Source organism: Neofelis nebulosa, chromosome 5, assembly GCF_028018385.1.
Source record: "Neofelis nebulosa isolate mNeoNeb1 chromosome 5, mNeoNeb1.pri, whole genome shotgun sequence".
In the NCBI taxonomy this organism is placed as follows: domain Eukaryota; kingdom Metazoa; phylum Chordata; class Mammalia; order Carnivora; family Felidae; genus Neofelis; species Neofelis nebulosa.
The window spans coordinates 130,354,205-130,381,973 of NC_080786.1; the positions used below are offsets into that span (position 1 = coordinate 130,354,205).

The 27,769-nt window shown below is 37.0% G+C and overlaps 2 protein-coding genes across 8 annotated transcripts in view; one reads left to right on the top strand and one right to left on the bottom strand.

The window, feature by feature from the left end:
• Positions 1-6,651, bottom strand: part of LIPI (lipase I) — a 69,965-nt gene extending 63,314 nt beyond the window's left edge. For 3 of the 7 annotated variants that reach the window (XR_009262252.1, XM_058731744.1, XM_058731743.1), the window contains exons 1-2: positions 6,326-6,526; positions 3,555-3,688 (exon numbers count right to left, since the gene is read on the bottom strand). The gene's annotated coding sequence lies outside the window, so the exon portion shown is untranslated. Of the gene's footprint in view, positions 1-3,554; positions 3,689-6,325 lie in introns of all 7 variants that reach the window. The other 4 variants (XM_058731742.1, XM_058731738.1, XM_058731740.1 and 1 more) reach the window with 3 other exon arrangements.
• Positions 6,652-6,653: 2 nt separating this feature from the next.
• RBM11 (RNA binding motif protein 11) lies at positions 6,654-25,272 on the top strand. The gene is made up of 5 exons (XM_058731745.1): positions 6,654-6,760; positions 10,539-10,701; positions 12,040-12,112; positions 22,335-22,431; positions 24,173-25,272. Exons 1-5 carry the CDS (start codon positions 6,665-6,667, stop codon positions 24,455-24,457), a joined length of 714 nt encoding a protein of 237 aa, XP_058587728.1. The 5' UTR covers positions 6,654-6,664; the 3' UTR covers positions 24,458-25,272.
• Positions 25,273-27,769: the final 2,497 nt, after the last annotated feature.

Below are 27,769 nucleotides of genomic sequence, written 5' to 3' on the forward strand. Positions count from 1 at the left end.
ACAAAATCATCTGCCTTTGCAAGGGACCAAAATCTATATGCATCATGAATTTTAAATTTATAACATTATCATAAAGTAGAACAAGTACTTCTACTTTATTACCAGAAAGAAATAAATGATATTACTAACATTAGTAAACTTTATTACCATAAATCTGTAAAACAGGAGAATAAAGTTCTACTTTATTACTATAAACTAATTTTGGTTTTAGTCACACTTGAGCATAATAGGACAAAAAAAAAGTTGTAGTATACGTTTACTTGTTAGTTTTGCAATTGACAATTTACCTATGTAAACATTTTCCTCAAAAGTAAGATTATTTGAGCATTCAAATTGAAATAAGATGTTTATCAAGTCATGATTTTCAAATATTGATTTAATTTCTCTATTACTGAATTATTCTGTCTCTTGAATATTTGTTCTCTATTTACACCTTCTTATAAAAGGTTTTCTAGTTATTAACTGGAAATTAAGTAAAATACAGAATATAAAATTTACCAAACACACACACACACACACACACGCAAACTTTATTCATAATTAACCATTTGATATAGTTAGTATTCACAATCATACTATTTCCTTTCATACCATGATGTCACAGAATTTTTTATCCCAGAATCAAAATACTATACTCATTATTTGACACACAATTTGGTAAGATAAATCAAATTATTAAGTTCTTACCAGATCTTGCCCAGCACATCAAACAAAGAAAAATGTATACTCTCATTTGGAATCCAGTAAAAGTAAAAGCAGCTCTGAGATTCAACACAAAAGAAATTCTGAAATTCATTAAGATTTCTCTTTTGTAAGATTGTCAGAGTCTGGTAGGTTTTATCATCAAAGATCCCTGATCTTTTGCTCCTCCCTGTTTGTTGAAAAGGTAAGGTAGGTTGTTTTTTTTTTTTTTTCCCTCTCATCTGGCTTGTGGTTGTAAGAGGATTTTTAAGTCAAAACTCTGTAATAAGTCACAAACAGCTGCCCAAGTTGAATTGAAGGGAAAGAAAAAGCTAATTATAGCTTTCCTTATTCCTCTTAACCTCAGAATTTCAGAAGCGGTCAGGAAGAATATGTTTATTGAAAGCCTAGAGCAAATGTGATGTTAGAAAATGCTAGAAATGGAAAAAGTCAGAAAACGTTGTGGTTTATGTTCATTTTGATTACAAACCAAGCTGTCTTCATATACCATAAAATCAATAATAAAATCCATATCCATCAAGCTGTCAGATATAAAATATGACCTTTTCATGTTTATATCATTTTGCAACCCAAATTCAGTGGCTATTTTAAAATTCAAAATGCTAGCTTGTCTCTTGAGTTCTACAATTGGAAAATCAAAAAAACATATTTTTGTTTTTAATATAACATTTTTTAAAAATTATTATAGGTTTCTTTTCGCATGTTTATTTTTCCCCTTATTTTCCTTCCAGTAATAGACTTTAGTAGGTCAGGAAAATAGAGAACAATTTTCAGTACATGCATTATCAGTTCAAAACTTAAATTTGTTTTTTGTAAATTCAAGTTTCTATAAATTTGCAAAGATACTTTAAGAACAGTATCAGCAGAAACTAATCTGAAATCTAGGGAAATATTTCAAAGAATCCACAAACAAAATGAGATATTCATTTAAAAACTGTGAAAAATGTAAAAATCATGATTTTCAATTGTTTGATCTCTAGGGGGTTTATGTGAAACTTCATTTTTAGAAGGGGGCCATTACTATAATTTGACTGGAGACCACCAAATAACCTATGTCCTTTAATATCACTTAGCTGTAACAACTGTACTTCTCTAACAAAAATATAAATAAACCACATCTCTTCAAAATGTGGGAAAAAATGTAATGCAATTGTTGTACATATTAAAAGAGATTATTAACAAGTTTATACTTAAATTAAAAGATAAACCTTTCCTATTTAACATATACTTCTTCTTTTATTTTGTGCTTTTGATGTGACACTGTAATATGAATCTTATACATTATTTTCATCGTTGTCATTCTAAAGAGCTTATATTGAAAATCTCAACTTGGGGGCGCCTGGGTGGCTTGGTCGGTTAAGCGTCTGACTTTGGCTCAGGTCATGATCTCACGGTCCATGAGTTCGAGCCCCGTGTCGGCTCTGTGCTGACAGCTCAGAGCCTGGAGCCTGTTTCAGATTCTGTGTCTCCCTCTCTCTCTGCCCCTCCCCTGTTCATGCTCTGTCTCTTTCTGTCTCAAAAATAAATAAAAACGTTAAAAAAAAATTGAAAAAAAAAAAAGAAAATCTCAACTTGGCATTTAAGACAGTACAATACATAGCAGTAACAAAATATAAAAATTATACTGTTTTCATATTTTTTACTTACTGTCAATAGCGATAAAACAGATGAATGTCCATTGCATTAAATGTCCATTGCATAATACTGAGGAGTAACAAAATATTATATAAAATGTCTATAATTTAGTAAGACAATATTTCTGTGCTTTTTTTAGTCCTCCTGAGAAATAAAAAATGATTTTAAGCTTACAGACATGGATACATTATTAATAATACTATAAAGGTGATAATGAGGATGATGAGGATGAAGATATAAAATTGATTGAGCTCTGTGTACCAGGCAGGCTTCCAGGCAGTTTATAGGTAATTATAATAGGTAGCTGAGTAGTGTATATTGAGATGGGGTAGTCATTGTTTATCAGAATATATTTTGGCACAATCTTTTGTATAATTTAGCAATATGTGTCAAAATGTTTAATGGTTATTACTCTTTGATTCAGCAATTAAACATCCAAGATATTTTCCTACATAAATTTTTTACTAACGTATGTGCACAAAGGCATATGAGCAAGGATGTTAATATCTGTATTTTTTTAATGGCAAAAAACAATGGAAACAATGTAAATGTCTAATAGCGGGGGGATTAATCTAATTGGATACATACGGTGGATTAAAACTAATGATGTGTATAAATCACTATTTATTGGTAAAGAAAGTCTCCGTTACATAGCACAAAGGGAGAAAAGGCAAGCTACAAACAGTATGTATAGTAAGATTTATTTTCCTAAAATGTTTTTTGTATATATGTATATGTATATGCACATGTATATTTCAAACTAAGGAAGGTTTTCCTCCAAAATGTTTATGTCTGCATGGTAGACTTATTGATGATTTTTACTTTCTTATTTATTTCTTTAAACATTAAAAATATTTCTTTACAATAAGTATCTAATACAAGTAAAACAAACAAAAATCTTGGGACAGATACAGTTAAGAAAATCAGAATAAATAAAAAATGAAGGTAGGAAAAAAGTGAAGTCAAAAGTGAGGTCAATTTTAGAAAAAGCATCCACTAACTAGAGTCCCTTAATACTAATTTATCAAGTTTCTCCTTTCATTCATTCATTTATCCAACTTTTATTACGCATCTACTAATTTCCAGGTATAATGTAGTTGTCGAACATACAAAGTAGAGACATTTATTTATTCAAACTGTACTATATCAACAATTATTTATGATATATCCACAGATATGTCAGGGATTGTCCTAAGTACTGAAATATCTTTATTTACCTTATAGCAATTCACAGTGAGGAGGGCTTGAAAAAGGCGTATCTATGAAACTATGGCACCACACAGCAGGACCGCCAGCTAATCTAGAGTGCAGACTTCAGGGAAGACCTTCAGGACATGCTGCCTGGGCTGAACTGCCAATGAGAGTAAGAGTCAGTTGGGCAAAGAAGGGAAGAAAGAAGCTCTAGTTTTAGCTAGATAGGTAAATAGATACACTTATTTATTTATATATATAGCTTATAGTTTTACATATATTATTATATGTAAACGTTTTCATTTTTGAATACATAAAGTTAGGGGTATAAAACATCCTGATAGGAGTTAAGAAAGGCTAATTCTTTATAGTGTACCATGCACTTAACACATTAAAACTTATATTTGGCTAATGGTCCAGGAAATGCTGAGAATAAAGTGAATTATATTTGGGGGCACCAGTTGAGTGTCCCACTTTGGCTTAGGTCATGAACTCACTTTCTCTCCCTCTCCCACTACCCCTCTTCCACTTGTATTCGCGCTCTCTCTCTCTCTCTCTCTCCCTCTCTCAAAAAAAAAAAAAAATTAAACCAAGCAAAATCAAAAAGTGAAGTTTTTAAAATCCATTAAGAAGGTGGCTTTTTGAGGCAACTGGGTGGGTCAGTTGGTTAAGCAGCTGACTCTTGGTTTTGGCTCAGGTCATGATATCATGGTTCATGGGTTTGGGCTCTGAGTCAGGCTAGCTGCTGTCAGCAGAGCCCACTTCAGATCCTGGGTCCCCCTTGCTCTCTGCCCCTCCCCCGCGCTCACTCTCTCTCTCTCAAAAATAAGTAAACATTAAAAATAAGTGAATTATTTTTTAGCTACTGCTAGGTTTATTACTACGTGTTCATTCAACAGAAGCTAGGAAATACAGTAAGCTTACGTTAGAAAAATGATATATATTAAGGTCAAATTCTGAACAGTTAACTGCACAAGCTTTCAAAGCTCATAACATTAATTTTTTTAATGCTTATATATTTTGAGAAAGAGAGAGCACACCCATACAAGCAAGCGGGGGAGGGGCAGAGGGAAAGGGGGAGAGAGAGAGAGAGAGAGAGAGAGAGAAGCCGGAGCCTATGATATGGGGCTCAATCATGACCTGAGCAGAAATCAGGAGTCAGACGCTTAACCAACTGAGTCACCCAGGCACCCCAGAGCTTGTAACAGTAAAAAAAGTACCATAGAAATACAAGCACCATAAACTTAGTCTTGCCAAAAGAAAAGAGGATTGATAAGAACATGAAAATCATACACATTTCTAAAAAAAGAAAAAAAAACTATGATGCAAACCTCGAAACTATGATGCAAACCTCAATATAGCAAGACAACATGATCATTAACTATTTGTAAATATAGCTAAAGTTTTGTATCATTCACAATCATATACATGGGCACTGCAAATTTTACAATGAAACCTGAAGATACAGCTCCCAGATCAGTGTGACTGAGAGGAAACAAAAAATATGTTCATTTGGATAAGATTTATGAGATAAATGAATTTTAAAAATCAATAGAATTATACATAATAGAAATCTTCGGGTGTCCATTCGTTTGATCAACACATATTTGTTATATAACTACAATGTGCTAGTTTCTTTAACCCCTTCCCACCCTACCACAATAATGTTGATGGCAGAGGAAAGGAAAAACGGAGACAAGACCTGTATACTTATGATATATCAACAGAAGGTGACTGTTGAAGTTACTGACACATTATGTTGTATTTATTTGTATAGGAAGAAGTCTGTCTCTCTCATGCTGAAAGCTCTAGGACAGATCTTTACACTTAATCTTTGTTTTCCAAGGATTAAAGACAGAGGCAGGCACATAGTAAGCATTCAGAAAATATTAAATGAAGTACTGTAATTACATTAGCTCAATACATTCCTTAAGAAATAGAATTTGAATTCCTAAAAGTGAAATTACTTATGTAAAATCATAAAATTAAATAATGTCACAGTTCAATTAGAAATCAGGTTTCCAAAGATGTGTTCCTTTTCATTAGAAAAGAAGGGCATTTTTGTCCACCAACTAAGTAAATGCGTGCAATGCAAAATGAATTATCACCACTCCTAACTAAAGGCCAAATGATGTCCTGATTACTTGTTTATTTACAGGATAATTTCAGGGTCTTTTGGAGACATGGATTCTTCAGAAAGGAAACCAAGTTAATAGTTGTCAGTTGATTTATTAATCTATTGACATTCTGAGTAGGTTTTCTTCCCCCTTTAATTACCTTTCTTCTTCTTCTTCTTCTTCTTCTTCTTCTTCTTCTTCTTCTTCTTCTTCTTCTTCTTTTTTCCTAACCCTCCTCAAAAAAGAATGAATTCTTCACCCTGGTCACTGTATACAAACATTGGATCCCGCTACAAGCGCCCTGCAGCCATCCTCAAGAATTCTGGCTTCAGTCACAAAACCTGCTATACTCTTTCTAGTGTTCCTAGGTATAGGATGTTTTCTCAGGCCTTCTGGCCTGAGAAATGCCTTCTGGAGTCCACCTAAAACGTCTATGCCCATTTTCAAAGACTTCTCTAGGGTGCGCTTCCTCGGTAAATAAACTTTAATTCTAGCACTCCATTGTATTCCACACCCATAGCCATGCAAGCATGGATTTATTCTTTCAAAAAGCATTTTGTACAGAATATACATTCAAAATCCTAGTGATTTAGACATTTACTCTTTGGAAACAAATCTTCCCCCATTAGCCTAGGAGCGAGTGTACAGCAGCTAGTACGTCTTAAAGCCTCTCTACACACATTTTATTGAAAATTTTGATTGAATAAATCCGAAGTCAATTAATAACGGTGTGTCCAAGAAAATGGAGGGCACTCCACAAGCAAGAGGGGCAAGCCCCGAGCACAGTAATCTTTTTTATTCTCACTCACACCCCCTCGGTCCGGGCCGGATCCAGGGCGTTGGGGCGGCATGGTGGGCGGCCCCGCGGGGCGCCGGGGGGCGTAGCCCCTACCTCGCTCCGCCCCTGGCGCGCGCGCTCCCGTCGTCCGCTCGACTCCCCTAGTCCAAGCGGCGCAGTAACACGGAGAGAGGGGGCGGGGTCTGGGTGCCTCCTCTATCCTCGGCCCGAGACCGGAGGGATGTTCCCTGCTCAGGAGGAGGCCGACAGGACGGTGTTTGTGGGGAATTTAGAGGCCCGAGTACGGGAAGAGATTCTTTACGAGCTGTTCCTTCAGGTACCGTCTGCGGGGGGCGGCGGAGGGGCGGGGAGCGTCAAGCCGGAAGCGCAACCCGAGGGGCGGGGCACACCTGGACCACCCGGTGCCCGGCCCCCTTGCCGCCCCATCCTGAGCCTAGGTTTATAGTTTAGTTCCGTTTGGGCGCACCTGTCCCTACGTGAGCAGCTGGCATTGAAGTGATATCATGTGCGTCCTATCGCCGTCCCCACTATACAGTTCTGCGGGTAGGGGGTGACTTGGCTCCCCCCAGCGCCCAGCCCTGAGTGAGGGCTTCCCAGAAACTGCCTGGGCCTTGAGTATCTTGGGCAAAACAGAAAACAGCCCTGTCACTGCCTTCCTTCAGGCAATAAGCACCCTCACGCCTTACATCCAGCGAAATGAGAGGTATAGATTTTAAAATGTTGCCCTATACATTACTTATGCCCCCAAGCCCTTTTATATGGAGGGTATTTTTACTCCAGTATGGTAAATGAAATTTAGTGATTTGGACAGCCGCATCATAGCTGACCAATTGATTCCTTGGGAAGCTCCCTGTATTTCATACCAAGAGGACCTTCTGGAAACTTTTTGAGACCTAGGACTTCCATGAGTAAGCCTCCTCTGTCTCCTCTAAACACTCACCTTTTATATACATGTAGGTGTCACTTGCTAAAGAGATATCTTCATCCAGCTATTTAACTGTTTAACATTTATTTATTTTTGAGACAGAGAGAGACAGAGCATGAATGGGGGAGGGGCAGAGAGAGAGGGAGACACAGAATCCGAAACAGACCCCAGGCTCTGAGCTGTCAGCACAGAGCCGGTCGCGGGGCTGGAACTCATGGACCTTGAGATCATGACCTGAGCCGAAGTCGGACGCTTAACCGACCAAGCCACCCAGGCGCCCCTATCTAACTGTTTAATGGTACAAAAATTACATGGCAAACACAAAGTAAGATGCTGAGCATACAAATTTAAGAGATAGGCCTTGGTTTTTCTAAAAGGGAAAATTTTAAATTAAATTTTTGATTTAAGATAATCTACAAAAGAGGGGGATATGTAATACAGCGTAGTTGTTTGACTCGTGTCAGCAAAGTGACACTGGGCAAGTAAATGAATATCTCAGTACTTCAGTTTCCTTAAATGTCAAATGGTAGTAATAGCATCTACAGTATGATGTGGTGTGAAGGTTAAATAAATTAATCCAGGTAAAACAGTTAGAATTGAGCCTGGCACTTGTGTTTGCTGCTGCAAACTACTGCTACTACTGATAGTATTACTATTACTACTAACATCAAGAGAAATCAAGAAAGAATGACTTCTCTCTGTCCTAATAAGGGCAAGTTCCAAGGGAGACTATAGCAAAACTAAATTTCTAGGACTAAGTATGAGTACCGGTGGTGAAAAGGGTTCTTGATAAAGTTTCTGAAAAGCCCTAACTTTGTCTCTGTCTACTGCTAATTATAGATACAAACAATTTGGTAGAGAGAATTCCCTCCCCACCCCAGGAACATAAAACTTGTTATTATTTGAAAAATATTGTTGATTTTAAGACTTTTATGCTTATTCTAATATGCCCTCTTAAAAAGATACTTAAGTTTAAAAACTTTAAAAAACTGGCCTTTTTTAATCCGTTCTGATAGTTTCCTATAGTTATTTCCCCAAATATCATTTGAAACTTATGACTCTAACTAAAAGAAAAAAAAATTTTAAGACAAAAAAAAAAAAAAAAAGAAAGAAAGGGAAGGAGGAAGGAAGAAAGGAAGGAAAACAGAAAGAAGCCTTATAGTTGTTTTCCCGTGAAGGCTTCTTTAATGATGAGCTTCCAAAAAGAAGGCGGGGAGTTGGTAAAGGGGTTGGGGATAATCATGAAGGCCCCATGCACTTACATTATTTCTAGTCAGCATGGCCTGGATCCATCTATTTATATACATATATATGTATATATTATATTATATTATATTATATTATATTATATTATATTATATTATATTATAATGTAATATATAAATTATATACAAATATGTAAAATTTTCTCATTTTTTATAATTTCACCATTAGAGATCAGGCAACCAAGCATATGTTTTTATTTTTGCCTTGGTCCTTCTGTATTCTGGAAGGATTTGCTAAAATGAGGTATCTTTTAAAAAGGCTTTTTAAAACACATAACCTTAGTCTTTTTTTTTTTTTTTTCAACGTTTATTTATTTTTGGGACAGAGAGAGACAGAGCATGAACGGGGGAGGGACAGAGAGAGAGGGAGACACAGAATCGGAAACAGGCTCCAGGCTCTGAGCCATCAGCCCAGAGCCCGACGCGGGGCTCGAACTCACGGACCGTGAGATCGTGACCTGGCTGAAGTCGGACGCCCAACTGACTGCGCCACCCAGGCGCCCCAACCTTAGTCTTTAAAAAGATTGAAAGGTGATGGGATTGTTGCTATGAGCAAATCTTGTTGAAATTTATCTTTAAAAATGCTTTGGTATATCTTTGAATTTGTGAAATTCAAAGCATTTAAGCATATTCTGTTCATTTGTGATTTTATATATAATATCTGTAGAAGAACAATACTGATTAAAATTGATTTTATTTTATTACTGTGTATTTATCCTTTTACTAGTTTTTTTTTTAATTTCTCATTATCCTTTGATGTGAGAAAATCAGGTTTAATATTTTTGTACTTTTGACTAAGAAATACTGAAGTAAAGATGTGGGGGAGAAAGATAATGAATGCAGTTTCAAATGTGTTGAGTCTGAAGTACAGTCACACAGAGGTCTCTAGGAGTCATGAGTATAACAAATAGATTTGTTGGTGAAGTGGTCCTTGAAGTCAGAGGGAAGGATGAGCTAGTCCCTGGGAAAGCAGAAAATGAAAAAAAAGAAAGACTGAATCTTAAAATATAGTATAATTTTAAAGATAATAGTTAACATTTTTCTTTAAAGGCAGTTTATTTATCCAACTCTACAGAGAAAAGTAATCAATCATTAATATACAATTAAAAAGTATGAACCATTTGCCATTAAATCTTGTTTATAAATCTTTGTGTGTACTACCTGTAACACTTATAATGGGGGAGATGTAAGTTTTTAGTTTTAATTAACACTTTTTTATAATATTTGCATCTACTTTTTAACTCTGTTTTGCTAGTTATAGGTTTTACTATAAATACAATCTGAATATTTTAAATTTATTTTATCCCACTTTAGCAATACGCAATGGAATAATATTCACCCATTGTTGGATTTGGAATCTTTCTAATTTTTCATTCATATAAATAGTGCACCTACTTAAAAGTTTTAAAGATATTACAACTTTTTCTTTGGAAATATTTACCAAATAGGATTATTAGCTCAAAACACATGATAAATTTAGTTTCTCTTGTAAAAATGTTTAATCTTGACAAAAGAAATTAGGCTCAATACAATATTAACACTTTTTTTAGGATCACTCAAATAACATTAGGTTGGTGATTTCAATTTATTTTTGAGTTTACACAGTTAATATGTATGGAGAAAAGTAGTATTTCATTCCTAGATTTAAATGCTCTCTACATTGTTTTGTTAAGCCTAACAGAGGGTTTTCTGTTCCTAATACTACAAATGTTTCCTTGATCAGCCAAAAAATACCAGAAAGTGTGATGAAATATTACTGTTAGTAAAATGTATTATTTGCAGAACTACATAAAGCTATTATTGCTAACAATTTTTTTTAACTTTGAAGTTGAATATACTTGATTTATCTGAATGTAAAAAAAATCTTTAGATTTATGAGAAAATAATTTTTAAGTTTCTTATAGGCTGGGCCATTAACCAAAGTGACTATATGCAAAGACAGAGAAGGAAAGCCGAAGTCTTTTGGATTTGTCTGCTTTAAACACCCTGAATCAGTGTCTTATGCCATAGCTTTGCTGAATGGAATTCGTTTATATGGAAGACCAATTAATGTACAGTATCGATTTGGTAGGTCTTGCCATCGATGAATCTTCCAAGTGTGTTTTGTTGATGGTGTTGTTCTCAGAGGTGTAAATATTGTGTGTTCTATATGATGTATAGGGCCCTTGTGGTCTCTGTTAAATTTTCTCAAAATACATGTGGACATTGAAAATGTTATATGACTAATTAGTATTGCCAACTCTATAGCACTTTTTTCTATATGAAAATTTAAAATGTTCTATCTTAGTACCAGCCAGAAGGTAGCTACGATATTGCTATTTGCTGTTTTAAATTAAGCAAATCTAAATGAACTGCGGACACACAGCTCTAGCCTTTATACAGCAAGGCTATTTGCTAATCTTCTCGTCACTGCTAATGTATGGTATCAAATACCTACTATTTGGAAGGTATAGTGAGTGTCTTAGTCATTCTTCTGGGAAAACCATGCTCTACATATTGCCCTGGATCAAAGTCCCTGCAAGAGCAGCTGGCTGAAAGTGGCTGCAGAGTGACCCTCAGTAACTGGAGGAAAGCTTCCTGACATGAATGACCTCAAATGCCTTCTCCTGCATACCCCCCAACAACTTGTTAAATACCAGGGAACACTGTGCTACTGCTCTACCTCTTTCCTTTGAGGGACTGATAGAGGTGATGCTTATGCTCATGGTGCAGGGCTTGGGATGCTTATGTTCCCTCCCTCCCCAGATTATTCAAGGATATTGATGTATTCCTTGTTTGTTTTTTATTCCTCTCATTATACTAAAAACGAATAAGAATAAGAAAACAATACCTCATTGCAAAGGAAAAGGGTTTCTCCTTGTGTTTCTTTCTTTTATTTGTTTTGTTAATGTTTTCTCAAAGCTAATTAGCTGTATAATGCTCTCAAGTACTTTCCAGTTAACTCACAAGGACTGGTAAAATGGGCCACGACATAGTATGTTCTGACACATCCCAGCCAGCTGCTCAGCATCCTAAGGTTGCATCCGCTTTTGCCAGTGCAGGTTGGAGAACTCATGCATTCTACAAAGGATGCAAATAACACAAATGTTTGCCATTGTTAGTCTACAGGCATGTAGAACAATACAACATCAGGGACCTTATGGTCCCATATCAGTATCATTTTTCTGTACAGCCATTACTTTGGACAAATCTTGGTTGTAATTCATTCATTTGCAGTGATGTAAATAATTTATAAATATTACTTGGGAGATCAAAGATATATTTGGGTATCTTAATTATATGATTAAGGAATTTTAACCAGTGCTAAATCCTTTCAGGTTTCGAGTTTCTGTATGGCTTAATGTTAGAACTCAAAAAAAAAAAAAATGTACCATTAAGTAATCAGTTGTTCTATTTCTTCCATAGGGAGCTCTCGCTCTTCTGAACCAGCCAACCAAAGTTTTGAGAGCTGTGTTAAGATAAATTCACACAGCTACAGGTAATTAAAAATATTTTTTTTCAAAAAGGTAAAGCAAATAAATGTGTTCTTATACCAGCAGTAGTTTTTATATATACTGGACTATTGTAAAACCTTACTATTTAGACATAGGATACAATTAAGCAATTCACTTTTTTTCTGAAACCATGAAAAGTGACAAAATATTTTCATTTAAAGTGGGGTTTTAATATTTTCATCAGTAGGTGGGAGAGATTTATGTTTCTAGTGTTCTTTATGGTTTACCTTGTGCCTGTCATAGTTGTTAAATTACTTAAGCATCCAAGGTGTCATTGTGATGATCACAGAGATACCATTATCCATATTTTATATTTGAATAAATTGAAATGCAAACGTTAACTAATTTTTAAGGTCATGAAGATGAAAAAGTGGTAGTGGCTAGTCTTGAAATAAAGCCTTCTGCCATTAAGCCATTCTGTTATTTATTTTACTACTTTTTAGAACTTCCCTATTGTAATTTTCCAAATATTCTAAAATTTTGCATTGGCTGATTTTTCGATGCAACGTTAGCCTCTAAGGACATTGTCAGGCAAGCTATCCCAGAGGTCATGGAACAGAAGGACTCTCAAACTGAATTAAGATGTTTGAGTCACACTGTCTATTAAACCAATTTAAAAGACACATGGATAGGTTAGCACACTTAAGCAGTGGGTACAAGTGGGCCGAAGGACCAGCGTACCGTGTTCTGGTTACACTAATATTCATGCACCGTTTTTCGCTCTGCTGCATCAGCCTTCCTCACTGCTAGCGTGCTTCTGAGAACTAGAGTTGAGGTTCAATAAGGATATCCATTCAGATGGAATATTCCCAGAATTTTCCTTCTCAAAGAGGGTCAGGGGCAAATATACCTGGCCACACAAGTAACTTGTTGGTTAGTCTGCTAGATGCCCCCAGGTTTATCTGAGTTTCTGAGGCAGAGCAAAGATAAGAGAAGCAACATAATTGTTAGCCCAGGGGTGACATGATGAGGACATGGTGTTTCTTTCCCTTTCTGTCCATAAGTAACGTTCTTACTTATTCCATCCTATATTCTGTTGAATCTATCTATAGCATGTCTGGCAGGATACTAACTTATTTCCTATCTATATTTAATATATATTATAAATTCTGCCTTTATCTCCCAAGTGATTTGCTTATTCTATCTCTAACCCAGCTTCATCACTGTTCCATAAACCGCCAGCTTACTTAGAGTCTATTACAAGCATTTCATCCATCTTGTTTGTTTTTGCCTTCTGCAGCAGAACCGAATATTCTCAAGTAAACTAGCTGTAGCCGAAACTCCTGTCTCTCTGAGGCATAAGGCAGTGCCTCTTAGGACTGACAATTACACAGGCTTATCTGTAGTAAAACTATTTCATCCCAAATAAAACACAGTGTGCTTCACATCATCTTTCTTCCCAGCATTTCTGTATCAGGGACATTAGAAGTTAAAAAGTAGGTGCTGACATCAAATTGCCTGAATTTGAATTCTGCTTTTACCACTGTTTTAATGTTATGACCTTGGACAGGTTATTTCACCACACCATAACCTGTCTTTAAAATGAGGATAAAGGGCGCATAGGTGACTCAGTCAGTTAAGCATCCAACTCTTGGTTTCAGGTCAGGTCATGATCTCACGGTTCATGAGTTCGAGCCCCGTGTCGGGCTCTGCACTGACAGTGCAGAACCTACTTGGGATTCTCTCTCTCACTCTCTCTCTGCCCCTCCCCTGCTCATTCTCTCCCTCTCTCTCTCTCTCTCTCTCTCTCTCTCTCAAAATAAATAAATAAACTTAAAATAAAACAAAGATAATACCTCAGAGATTATTATGAGAATCAAATTTTGTAATAAATGCAATGGATTTAAAATACTGGACACATAGCAAGTATTCAGTGAACACTTTCAGCCAGTGTTACCAAAAAGGAGAGAGTAACTAACTGTGTTGGTAGGGGAAGTGCTATAGACTCCTGAATTGAGCTATATATTTAATATGAGAGTTTCCCCTCTTCTCATGGTAAAATATACCTCTTTTTTCTCAGGAATTAGGAAGGAACAAGTTATTGCTACGATTTGAGCAGAGGTAGAAAGACAAGACAAACCCTATAAGATGTTAACATAACTCTTGTATTCTGTACTTACGTTTTACAAACTAACTCATCACAAATTCTAGGGTAGAAAATCAGAATTATAAGTATATTCCATAATACTACACTTCATCGGTAGTAGTACCTTATCTTCTAGTTATTTGTTATATCATAAAGGAAGAATGAGAATAGGCTATAGTAATGTCCAGAGAAAAGTGGTGTACATGTCAAACCCTTCATCTTTCACTGGTCTTTCTTGGAAAAGGGTTCTTGTGCTTCTATTGATTGCCTCTCATACCTTCTGTTTTTAATAAATAGTTCCTGAATTAGTTTGTTAAAGCTGTCATAACAAAGTACCACAAACAGGTACTTAAACAACAGAAATATTTTGTCTCACAGTTCTGAAGGCTAGGAGCCCAAGATCAAGGTGCCCACAGAGTTAGTTCCTTCTGAGGGCTGTGAGAAAGAGTCTGTTCTGTGTCTCTCCCTTAGCATCTCCTGGTTATTTGGCAATATTGATATTCCTTAGCTTATAGACCCATCACCTATATCTCTGCCTTCATCTTCATATGGTGTTTTCCCTGTGTGCACCCATCTCTAAATTTCCCCCTTTTATAAAGACACCAGTCCTGGGGCACCTGGGTGGCTCAGTCAGTTAAGCGTCCAACTCTTGATCTCAGCTCAGGTCATGATCTTACAGTTCATGAGCTTGAGCCCCGCATCAGCGTCTGCACATGACAGCACGGAGGCTGCTTGGGACTCTGTCTCTCCTTCTCTCTGCCTCCCCCTCCCCCCAGTCTCTCATTCTCTCTCTCAAAATAAATAAATAAATAAACATTTAAAAAAATAAAAATACAAAAATAAACACACCAGTCCTATTGGATTAGCGGCTCATGCTACTCTAGTATGACCTCCTCTTGATTATATCTGCAACAATCCTATTTCCAAATAAGGTCGCATTCTGAGGTATAGGGGGTTAGGATTTCAAAATAATAAATTTGGAGGTGACAGTTTAGCTCATAACCCTTCCCAATTTACTTGCAATTCTTCTATGTAGAAAACTGTGCGTGCCCAGATACTCACATAGGAAGGATCGTGGTTTTAGAGAATCTGTAATTGCTTTCATGATGGTGCTAATTTCACTATTTCTGCTACTGAGGTCATATCTTCCCTACTCTAGAATTTCATTGCACTTTCCATTTGTTTCTTTACTATCGCTTGTTCTATACACATGTTCTGGTCTTTGCACCTTGTCTCCAAATCAGGCTATTATATTCCCCGCCCCCCACCGAAAAATCTTTCATCCTTCACATCCTTACTTCCCATACACTTCCTCTTTTATAACTGACAGCTGTCTAATTCCTTCCTTAATGAAATTTACTCTTCCTCTGGTTTTTGCAATACTGTCACTGCTTATAAATGGAATCTCTGCCTATCCATCTAACTGCTTCCTGTCATTCACCTGTCCTCATTTTTGCCTTTACCTGCCTGTGTTAGTTTTTTTAATATGAAATTTATTGTCAAATTGGTTTCCATATGACACCCAGTGCTCATCCCAACAGGTGCCCTCCTCAGTGCCCATCACCCACCCTCCCCTCCCTCCTATCCCCCATCAACCTCACTTTATTCTCAGTTTTTAAGAGACTCTTATGGTTTGGCTCCTTCCCTCTCTACCTTTTTTTTTTTCCCTTCCCCTCCCCCATGGTCTTCTGTTAAGTTTCTCAGAATCCACATACGAGTGAAAACATATGGTCTCTGTCTTTATATGACTTATTTCACTTATCATAACACTCTCTAGTTCCATCTACATTGCTGCAAAAGGCCATATTTCATTCTTTCTCATTGCCAAGTATTCCATTGTGTATATAAACCACAATTTCTTTATCCATTCATCAGTTAATGGACATTTAGGCTCTTTCGATAATTTGGCTATTGTTGAAAGTGCTGCTATAAACATTGGGGTACAAGTCTCCCTATGCATCAGCACTCCTGTATCCCTTGGGTAAATTCCTAGCAGTGCTATTGCTGGGTCATAGGGTAGATCTATTGTTAATTTTTTGAGGAATCTCCACACTGTTTTCCAGAGCGGCTGTACCAGTTTGCATTCCCACCAACAGTACAAGAGGGTTCTCATTTCTCCACATCCTCGCCAGCAACTATATTCTCCTGATTTGTTCATTTTGGCCACTCTGACTGGCGTGAGGTGGTATCTGAGTGTGGTTTTGATTTGTATTTCCCTGATGAGGAGCGACGTTGAGCATCTTTACATGTGCCTGTTGGCCATCTGGATGTCTTCTTTAGAGAAATGTCTGCTCATGTCTTCTGCCCATTTCTTCACTGGATTATTTGTTTTTCAGGTGTGGAGTTTGGTGTGTTATTTATAGATTTTGGATACTAGCCCTTTGTCTGATATGTCATTTGCAAATATCTTTTCCCATTCCATCGGTTGCCTTTTAGTTTTGTTGATTGTTTCCTTTGCAGTGCAGAAGCTTTTTATCTTGATGAGGTCCCAGTAGTTCATTTTTGCTTTTAATTCCCTTGCCTTTGGAGATGTGTCAAGTAAGAAATTGCTGCGGCTGAGGTCAGAGAGGTTTTTTCCTGCTTTCTCCTCTAGGCTTTTGATGGTTTTCTGTCTCACATTCAGGTCCTTCATCCATTTTGAGTTTATTTTTGTGAATGGTGTAAGAAAGTGGTCTAGTTTCATTCTTCTGCATGTTGCTGTCCAGTTCTCCCAGCACCATTTGTTAAAGAAACTGTCTTTTTTCCATTGGATATTCTTTCCTACTTTGTCAAAAATTAGTTGGCCATAAATTTGTGGATCCAATTCTGGGATTTCTGTTCTATTCCATTGGTCAATGTGTCTGTTTTTGTGCCAATACCATGCTGTCTTGATGATTACTGCTTTGTAGTAGAGGCTAAAGTCTGGGATTTTGATGCTTCCCACTTTGGTCTTCTTCTTCAAAATTACTTTGGCTATTCGGGGTCGTTTGTGGTTCCATACAAATTTTAGGATTGCTTGTTCTAGCTTTGAGAAGAATGCTGGTGCAGTTTTGATTGGGATTGCAGTGAATGTGTAGATAGCTTTGGGTAGTATTGACATTTTAACAATATTTATTCTTTCAATCCATGAGTATGAATGTTTTCCCATTTCTTTGTTATCTTCTTCAATTTCCTTCATAAGCTGTCTATAGTTTTCAGCATACAGATCTTTTACATCTTTAGTTAGGTTTATTCCTAGGTATTTTATGCTTCTTGGTGCAATTGGGAATGGGATCAGTTTCTTTATTTGTCTTTCTGTTGCTTCATTATTAGTGTATAAGAATGCAACTGATTTCTGTACATTAAATTTGTATCCTGTGACTTAGCTGAATTCATGTATCAGTTCTAGCAGACTTTTGTAGAGTCTATTGGGTTTTCCATGTATAATATCATGTCATCTGCAACAAGTGAAAGCTTGACTTCATCTTTGCCAATTTTGATGCCTTTGATTTCCTTTTGTTGTCTGATTGCTGATGCTAGCACTTCCAACACTATGTTAAACAATAGCAGTGAGAGTGGACATCCCTGTCGTGTTCCTGATCTCAGGGAGAAAGCTCTCAGTTTTTCCCTATTGAGGATGATGTTAGCTGTGGGCTTTTCATAAGTGGCTTTTATGATGTTTAAGTATGTTCCTTCTATCTCGACTTTCTCTAGAGTTTTTATTAAGAAAGGATGCTGAATTTTGTCAAATGCTTTTTCTGCATCGATTGACAGGCTCATATGGTTCTTATTTTTTCTTTTATTAATGTGATGTATCACATTGATTGATTTGCGAATGTTGAACCAGTCCTGCAGCCCAGGAATGAATCCCACTTGATCATGGTGAATAATTCTTTTTATACACTGTTGAATTCGATTTGCTAGTATCTTATTGAGAATTTTTGCCTCCATATTCACTAGGGATATTGGCCTGTAGTTCTATTTTTTGCTGGGTCTCTATCTGGTTTGGGAATCAAAGTAATGCTGGCTTCATAGAATGAGTCTGGAAGTTTTCCTTCCCTCTCTATTTTTTGGAACAGCTTGAGGAGGATAGGTATTATCTCTGCTTTAAATGTCTGGTAGAATTCCCCAGGGAAGCCATCTGGTCCTGGACTCTTATTTGTTGGGAGATTTTTGATAACTGATTCAATTTCTTTGCTGGTTATGGGTCTGTTCAAGTTTTCTATTTCTTCCTGTTTGAGTTTTGGAAGTGTGTGGGTGCTTAGGAATTTGTCCATTTCTTCCAGGTTGTCCAATTTGTTGGCATATAATTTTTTATAGTATTTCCTGATAATTGCTTGTATTTCTGACAGATTAGTTGTAATAATTCCATTGTCATTCGTGATTCTATATATTTGGATCATCTCCCTTTTCTTTTTGAGAAGCCTGGCTAGAGGTTTATCAATTTTGTTTATTTTTTCAAAAAACCAACTCTTGGTTTCATTGATCTGCTCTACAGCTTTTTAGATTCTATATTGTTTATTTCTGCTCTGATCTTTATTATTTATTTTCTTCTGCTGAGTTTGGGGTATCTTTGCTGTTCTGCTTCTATTTCCTTTAGGTGTGCTGTTAGATTTTGTATTTGGGATTTTTCTTGTTTCTTGAGATAGGCCTGGATTGCAATGTATTTTCATCTCAGGACTGCCTTCGCTGCATCCCAAAGTGTTTGGATTGTTGTATTTTCATTTGTTTCCATTGGTTAACCCATTCATTCTTTAGTAGGGTGTTCTTTAACCTCCATGCTTTTGGAGGTTTTCCAGACTTTTTCCTGTGGCTGATTTCAAGTTTCATAGCATTGTGGTCTGAAAGTGTGCATGGTATGATCTCAATTCTTTTATACTTATGAAGGGCTGTTTTGTGACTCAATATGTGATCTATCTTGGAGAATGTTCCATGTGCACTCAAGAAGAAAGTATATTCTGTTGCTTTGGGATGCAGATATATCTAAATATATCTGTCAAGTCCATCTGGTCCACTGTATCATTCAGGGCCCTTGTTTCTTTATTGATCCTGTGTCTAGATGATCTATCCATTGTTGTAAGTGGGGTATTAAAAGTCCCCTGAAATTACCACATTCTTATTAATAAGATTGATTATGTTTGTGATTAATTGTTTTATATATTTGGGAGCTCCCATATTCAGCGCATAGACATTTATAATTGTTAGCTCTTCCTGATGGATAGACCCTGTAATTATTATATAATGCCCTTCTTCATCTCTTGTTACAGCCTGAAATTTAAAGTCTAGTTTGTCTGATATAAGTATGGCTACTCCAGCTTTCCTTTGACTTCCAGTAGCATGATAGTTCTGCATCCCCTCGCTTTCAATCTGAAGGTGTCCTCAGGTCTAAAATGAGTCTCTTGTAGACAGCAAATAGATGGGTCTTGTTTTTTTATCCATTATGATACCCTGTGTCTTTTGGTTGGAACATTTAGCCCATTTACATTCAGTGTTATTATATAAAGATATGGGTTTAGAGTCATTATGATGTCTGTAGTTTCATGCTTGTAGTGATGTCTCTGGTACTTTGTGGTCCTTGCAACATTTCACTCACAGAATTCCCCCTTAGGATCTCTTGTAGGGCTGGTTTAGTGGTGATGAATTCCTTCAGTTTTTGTTTCTTTGGGAAAACCTTTATCTCTTCTATTCTGAATGACAGACTTGCTTGATAAAGGATTTTCGGCTGCATATTTTTTTTTCTGTTCGTCACATTAAAGATTTCCTGCCATTCCTTTCTGGCCTGCCAAGTTTCAGTAGATAGGTCTGCTACTATTCTTATGTGTCTACCTTTGTAAGTTAGAGCCTGTTTATCCCTAGCTACTTTCAGAATTTTCTCTTTATCCTTGTATTTTGCCAGTTTCACTATGATATGTTGTGCAGAAGATCAATTCAAGTTACATCTGAAGGGAGTTCTCTGTGCCTCTTGGATTTCAATGCCTTTTTCCTTCCCCAGATCAGGGAAGTTCTCAGCTATTATTTCTTCAAGTACACCTTCAGCCCCTTTCTCTCTCTCTTCTTCTTCTGGAATTCCTAATATGGATATTGTTCCATTTGATTGCATCACTCAGTTCTCTAATTCTCCCCTCATACTCCTGGATTTTTTTATCTCTCTTTTTCTCAGCTTCCTCTTTTTCAATAATTTTATCTTCTAATTCACCTATTCTCTCCTCTGCCTCTTCAATCCATGCTATGGCCACTTCCATTTTATTTTGCACCTCATTTATATCATTTTTTTAGCTCCTCATGACTATTTCCTAGTCTTTTGATCTCTGTAGCAATAGATTCCCTGCTGTCCGGTATGTGTTTTTCAACCCCAGCGATTAATTTCATGACTATTATTCTAAATTCTTGTTCTTGTATATTGCTTAAATTGTTTTTGATCAATTCATTAGCTGTCGCTACTTCCTGGAGTTTCTTTGAGGATAATTCTTCCATTTTGTCATTTTTGGTAGTCCCTGTGATGGCTCCAAACTGCAAGGCACTTCTGTGCTGTTCTGAGTTACTTGTGTTGTTGGGCAGGGCCACAGTCAGACCCAATGTCTGCCCCTAGCTCACTGCTGGGGCCACAGTCAGACTGGTGTGTACCTTATCTTCCCCTCTCCCAGAGTCAGGACTCACTGTGGAGTGGTGCGGCCCCTGTCTGGGCTACTTGCACACTGCCAGGCTTGTGGTGCTGCTTCGATGGGATCTGGCGTATTAGCTGGGGTGGATCCACAAGGTGCACAGGGACGGGAGGGGCAGGCTTAGCTCACTTTGACATTGGTGGTCCCCTGCGGGAGGGGCCCTGCAGCACCTGGAGGGAGGCAGGCCTGTTGGAGGGATGGATCCACAGAAGCACAGCGTTGGGTGTTTGCAGGGTGCAAGCAAGTTCAGTGACAGGAACTGGTTCCCTTTGGAATTTTGGCTGGGGAATGAGAGAGGGAGAGGGCGCCTGCCAGTGCCTTTGTTCCCCTGCTGAGCTGATCTCTCTTCCGGGGCTCAACAACTCTCCTGGCGTCCTCTCGCCCTCCCTGCTCTCCAAGAGCAGAGCTGTTGACTTATAACATTCCAGATGTTAAGTTCCGCTGGCTGTCAGAACTCACGGAGTCCAGCCCCTCCATTTTTGCGATTCAGACTCGGGGCTCTGCCCTGCCGGGCGGGCTGCCCATCCACCACCCTGGTTCCCTCCCGCCAGTCCGTGTAGCATGCACTGCCTCTCTGTCCTTCCTACCCTCTTCTATGGGCCTCTGTCTATGCTTGGCTCTGGAGTCCGTTCTGCTAGTCTTCTGATGGTTTTCTGGGCTATTTAGGCCAATGTGGGTGGAATCTAAGTGATCAGCAGGAGGAGGTGAGCCCAGCCTCCTCCTACACCGCCATCTTCCCAGGTCCCAAAAACATGCCTGTGTTAGTTTTACCCTTTCTCCCAGCACATCTCTTTCCTAAGGATTAGTCGTATTAGCATTAAAATTGTGGAATACTGAGGAGCAAGTAGCAAATGAAGGCTAGTTGTTCTAACATTGGAATTTATTAAACATCTTCATAGAAGCAAATATTACACTTACAAATGAAACTTTAGCTCACAACTGTTCTTGAATTAGGGATTTTTATTATCTTAATTCATGTGTGAAAGAAATCAGCAAACATGGCTTGATGGTAACATTAGCAGTCCATTTAGGAAAGAGCATAATTTTTCTAGTTAAACAGTGAAGATACCTTCCAAAATAAATTGAGGATAAATTCTATATTTCTTTCACTTTTTATATCTGTAGAAAATTAAATGCATTCTTGGTGGTTACTAATGACTAGCTTTGCTCTCTTCATATCTAAGTGTTCTTTTTCTTTGTACAAATATAACATATTGAACATTTTCCTATCAGAAAGTCAGATGTGACTCTATATATTTAGATTTCAGTGTGTTAGTAATTAATAAGATATAAGGCACTATGAGGTCACTATTTTATCAGTATAATGTCTGATCATTTGTATGTATATGTTTAAAGTTAATTAATCTTAATCGAGTTGTCTTAGGGAAGCTTTGTTTTTTAATTACAAAGAGCTTTTATTATTATTGTTTTTTAGAAAAAAAGGATATTTGTGTGTAAGAATTTTAACTGTTCGTTAATTTTTCTTTTCCCTTCCCAAAGAAATGAAGAAGTTGTGGGCAGATCTTCCTTTCCCATGCAGTTTTTTCCAATTAACGGTGCAACTTTACCTCAAGAATATTTTTTCTTTCAGAAAATGGTAAGTTTGATATGCCTTTGGTTCAATGTATAATATAATACAGACTATGGTGGAACTTACGGTTCTCAAATCTCAACCTGGAGTGAAGGCAGAGGCTGTCTTCTGCCCAGTGGTGGTCGGCTCTAACACAGGCATCTTCAGTCTCAAACTTAGTATCTGAGTAAGTGTGTCCGTACAAAGTGGGTAGATGGTAGTGAGGATGTACTGTGGTCCAAGGAAAATTTGAATAGAGAGTTCTCATTTAAATTTAATTTAGTTTAGGTTCTCAGTTGGTAGAGTAAACTGCATTATTTCCAAAGGCTCTCAAAAATGTAGTTCCAGCCTAGAAATTATTAGTATGGTCACAATAAGTTAAAGGGGAACTTAGGAAAATATTTTTCTTTTAACTCTTCATTTTATGCCTAATAAAACTGAGGGATACAAATAGGCCCAAGACAGCTTGTCAGTGACAGATGTGGGATTGTAACACAAGTAGTGTGATTCACAGGTTGTGATTTTTTTTAAATATCCAACATATATGTGAGCTTCAGATGTTTCAGGTAGGCATTTCCTTTTGTAAACATAAGGAACATCAAGAATTGAACTTCTGGAAAAAATTTTTCTTAGTTACAGTGAGATATTAACAGACAACTAGTTCTCATTCAAAACTGTCAATACCCTTCTTCCTACATGTCATGTTGTTGGTAGAGATGAGAAACATACACACCCATGCATGTACTCACACACACAAGTTCATTTTGTCTCTATTAATCTTTCATCTACTTTATGTAGTTAGAAATTTGAATTAAAAACAAGAAAGTGTCTCTCTATCTTAATAGTGGACAAACATGCTCTATCGTACGGTGGCCATTAGCCGCATGTGAGAATAAGGAGCTGAGTTTTAATTTTACTTAATTTTAATTTTTATTACAATTTAAAAACAGATACTCAGTTCAGTTATTAGAATATTTTTTAAATTTTTTTAATGTTTATTTTTGAAGGAGAGAGAGTCAGAGCATGAGCAGGGGAAGGGCATAGAGAGAGGGGGACACAGAATCCGAAGCAGGCTCCAGGCTCTGAGCCATCAGCACAGGGCCTGACGCGGGGCTCGAACCCACAAACCGGGAGATCATGATCTGAGCTGAAGTCGGACGCTTAACCGACTGAACCACTCAGGCGCCCCCAGTTATTAGAATATTTTTAAGAATATTTGAAACCTTGGGTATGTGAATCTCCTTTTTCAAATGTAAATTTTGGATAATCTAAATTCAGATCAAGTATTGTCTGTGCAAATGTAGCATCTTAATTGAGACGTGCTATAAGTGTAACATGCACACCAAATTTTAAAGACTTGGTATGGAAAAGGGAAAGTAAAAAAGCTCATTAATAATTCTTATATTATTCACATGTTCAAATGACAGTATTTGGGATATTTTGGGATAAATAAAATACATTATTAATATTAGAAACAGTATTATAAACAATATATTTTATTTTCGTATTGTAGCTACTAGAAAATGTAAAACTGTATCTGTGGCTTGTACTGTATTTCTGTAAGGCAGCACTAATCTGTATTGTAATAAGGCATATACTACCTTCGATCTTCACATTAACCATTTAAGGAAACTACCACATTCCTGTTTTGAAAAGTCACTGTCCTTCTAACACGTGGTTTAGTTTGCTCGTAGTTATTTGTAACTGTTAACTTTTTTTAAACGTTTGGGCTTGTTTTGGTAGAAGATTATCTTCTTTTTCACGGCAGTGGCACGCGTATAACCCAGCACTGCAGCTTCCGTACTACGAGGTGACGGCACCGCTTCCCAGTAGCACGGCCATGTCTTCTCCCCTAAACTGTGTTCCAGATCTAGAGGCTGGACCCAGCTCTTACGAATGGACTCACCAACAGCCCAGTGAACCTGACCTTCATCAGACGAATAAACGAAAGAGGCAAAAACAAACCAGTGACAGTGACAGTAGCACAGAAAATAATAGAGGAAATGAATATAGCCAAAAGTTCCGAAAGTGTAAGAAAAAGAAAAGATATTAGGGATTATGTTCAAATGAAATTTGTCTATACTGCTCTTCATTTTCTTTAAAAAAAACAAAAACAAAAACACAAACAACCTGTATTCTCCTAAATGACCAGTTTCGTGGCTTTCTTGTGCTGTTTGAAATATATAATAATATGACATCTGATTTCCTGTTAATTGACAAAAATTTCTGTCTTGAATGACAAAAACTTAAAAATAATATAATGTAGTACTTTTTGTATTTGTAATAGTATTTTTGACACATTGTCAACAAGAAATACACTTTGAGTTATTATATTTTAGTACTGATGATGGCATTGCACTAACTTCTCAATCAGAAGTCACTTCCTGAGCACTTGTGGATAAGGCACCCTGCTCTCTGAGACTGTTGCCTATATGGAGTGGTGGATTTTCTGAATGAAAACTAGTGTAAATATTTAGGAGTTGCATGTTGTTCCTAACAAAGATGGAAAAGCAGGCTTTAGTTTCCTTTGTGAATAACATTTTATCTTTTATGTCTAAATATGGTGTTTCTGAGCCTTACTCTCCTGCAGCTTTATTTCATAAAATGAGGATACCAAAGGAAAGCTTATGATGGGACTAGTTTTTAGATCCTTCCCTTTTTACATGACTATATAGAAATAGGAATGCCTGCCTCTTTACTTCTCGCTTAATTGTAGTTCATGAAAATTAGCTATGACAGTATTACCCAACCTCTTTTGTCAGCTGGGTTTGAGATAGTATATTTGACATACTTAAATCTTGATAATGAACAATAAATAGAATGATACTTCATTAATGTATGATATTTAATATTTATTATCAAATCATATTTCTTGCCTCTGGTTCATTTATTTTATTTTTTATTTTAGAGAGAGAATGGGAGCAGGGGAGAGGGACAGAGGGGGAGAGAGAGAGAGAGAGGGACTCTGGATTTCCGTAGAAATTATATTTTAATGCAGAAAGTTCAAAAGACATCTTTTTTTTACAAAGGATGCTTCTGTACCTCAAGCCTGAGGAAGTTCAGTGAACACAACTTCTCTGGTTTGCATTAAGTGAGATTTTCTGAAGTTGACAGTGATGATGTTATTTGATCAGAATGGGTTCTACAAGGTCACGTGAGGCCACAACTGTGGACTAAGTCTACCACCAGTCATGCCCAAACTGCAAAAATTACTTCATGTGTGTGTAGAAACTGCTTTAGCAGATGAGATCAAGTAATCTATTACCTGGTTCCCAGTAATATTTCCTTTTCAGTTTCCAATACCATCTTGTTATATCATCAACAGGTATAAGGGTTAAGAAACACATGTGCTACTTGCATTGTAATTAGAAAACATAACCAGTATGTAAGGAAGGATACAAACTCACATATTTCCTGTGTTATAAACTCTGAGAATGATTGGCTTTCAACAAGTTTATAGAACATCATCTACTGCAAGGAACCTGGATATAACAATAATTGTTTCAACTACTGGACCTTGCTTGGGGAGCTTAATAAATGAAAACATACTGTAAGTGAATACTGTTAATCAGTCCCATACACTATGAATCCTAATAATTAATGTCTTTGCTTCTATTTCTATATGAGAAAATTAGTAATATCCTGGATAGGAAAATAACTTTCACCCCAGCTGCTTGCCCCAGGCTGGCAACAAATCTTCACTGATTTTATCCCACCTCTAAGTTAATCACAAGGGAAAACATTGCAGATTCTCTTGCATGCCAATCAAAACCCTTGGAGTTATTCTAGACAGTTCCTGTCACTCCCATTTCTAAGTAGTCATTAACTCCTCATTGTGACCTTGTTCAGGTTCTCTTCATTTCCTGCTTAGAGTACTCATTAAAGCAAATCAATCAACAAGGAATGATTATCATTCCAAACACAGAGTTTGGTGCTGAGGTGACAGACATCACTGGAAAAGTTTGATCCCAACATTCGAGGAGTTTATGGTCTTCTGGCATAGATGCAGAGTTAGGTGATTTCAGGATAATGTTATAGTAGAGGTAAACAGAGCACAATAGGAGGGCATGAGAGTCTCCATTCCTCAAGACAATAAATCCTGGGAGGAAGAAAGGCAGTCACCCGAATACACAGAAAAAAAGGGAGAATACCTAGAAGTCCAGTTTTCTATCCTGACTCTCAACTGTTCTCACATTTTTAGGCCTGCTCTTTACCCATCCTTGGAAGAATGGCTCCAAGTTTTAAACCTGTATTAGTAAAATGGTTTGCCTCTTGTCAATATCACCCCAACCTCTTAAGGATACAGGAACGTGGGTTATGCAATGTATTTTTTAAATCTTGTTCTTATGGAATAGTGTAGTGGAAAGAGAAAAATTAAGGTCAATAACAAAGTTAGATGTTGATAACAGCAAACTGCTGAGGAAAAAAGATATATATATACACACATATATATGTATACACACACACACACACACACACACATATATTTTAAAGAACATGTTTAGGGATTAAAAACTCAAAGCAGGAAAGAAAGCCATGTGGATATCTGAGGAATGAACACCAGGCAAAGGGAACAGCAGAGTCAAAGACCCCATGGGGGAAGCATTCCAGGGAAGAAAGAGAATATGGCTAATATGGTGGAGGAGGTTGATCACAGCAGAGATGTGAACAGAAGATAATGGGAACTTACAGGTCATTGTAACAACCTTGACATATTATTCTTAGCAGGGATGTCTTGTGGATGGGGTGTGGGGAGTGAGGGTAGGACAAGGGCAGAAATATTGAGACTATTGAAGTTATCCAGTCAAGAGGACATGGTTGTTTGGATCAAAACAGTAACAATAGAAGTGGTGAGATTCTAGATGTATTTTAAAGGTAAAGATGACCATTCACTAAGCATTCTAATCATGGGAAAGAGGGAATGAAGGGTAACCGATGACTCTTAAGGTATTTGGTTAGAGCAACTGGAAGAATTACCATTTACTGATATGGGCAAAACTATGGAGGAGTAAGTTTTAGAGCAAAATCTGGAGAATTTTGGACATGTTAATTATGATTTGCATGTCAGAAATCTAATAGATATCAAGAAATTTGTACATATAAATCTGCAGTCCAGAGGAAGATCTAGGTTAAAGATTTAAATATTATATATCAGTGGTATTTCAATCCTTAAGACTGGATAAGACCATCTAGGAAGTGTGTGTAGGTAGAAAGGAGAGGAGCTCCAAGGTCTGTGCCCTGGGTATTGCCAGTATTTGTACCATAGGGAGATGAGGAAGAACCGCAGTAGAATGACAAACAGAACATGGTATCTGGGAATCCAAGCGAAGACAGTGTTTCCAGGAGGAAGAAATAATCAGTTGTG

Coding starts and splice junctions, on each gene's coding strand:
- RBM11 (XM_058731745.1), top strand. CDS start 6,665: ATGTTCCCTGCTCAGGAGGAGGCCGACAGGACGGTGTTTGTGGGGAAT. Junction 10,702..12,039: donor TAATGTACAGTATCGATTTG/GTAGGTCTTGCC, acceptor TTTCTTCCATAG/GGAGCTCTCGCTCTTCTGAA. Junction 12,113..22,334: donor ATAAATTCACACAGCTACAG/GTAATTAAAAAT, acceptor CCCTTCCCAAAG/AAATGAAGAAGTTGTGGGCA.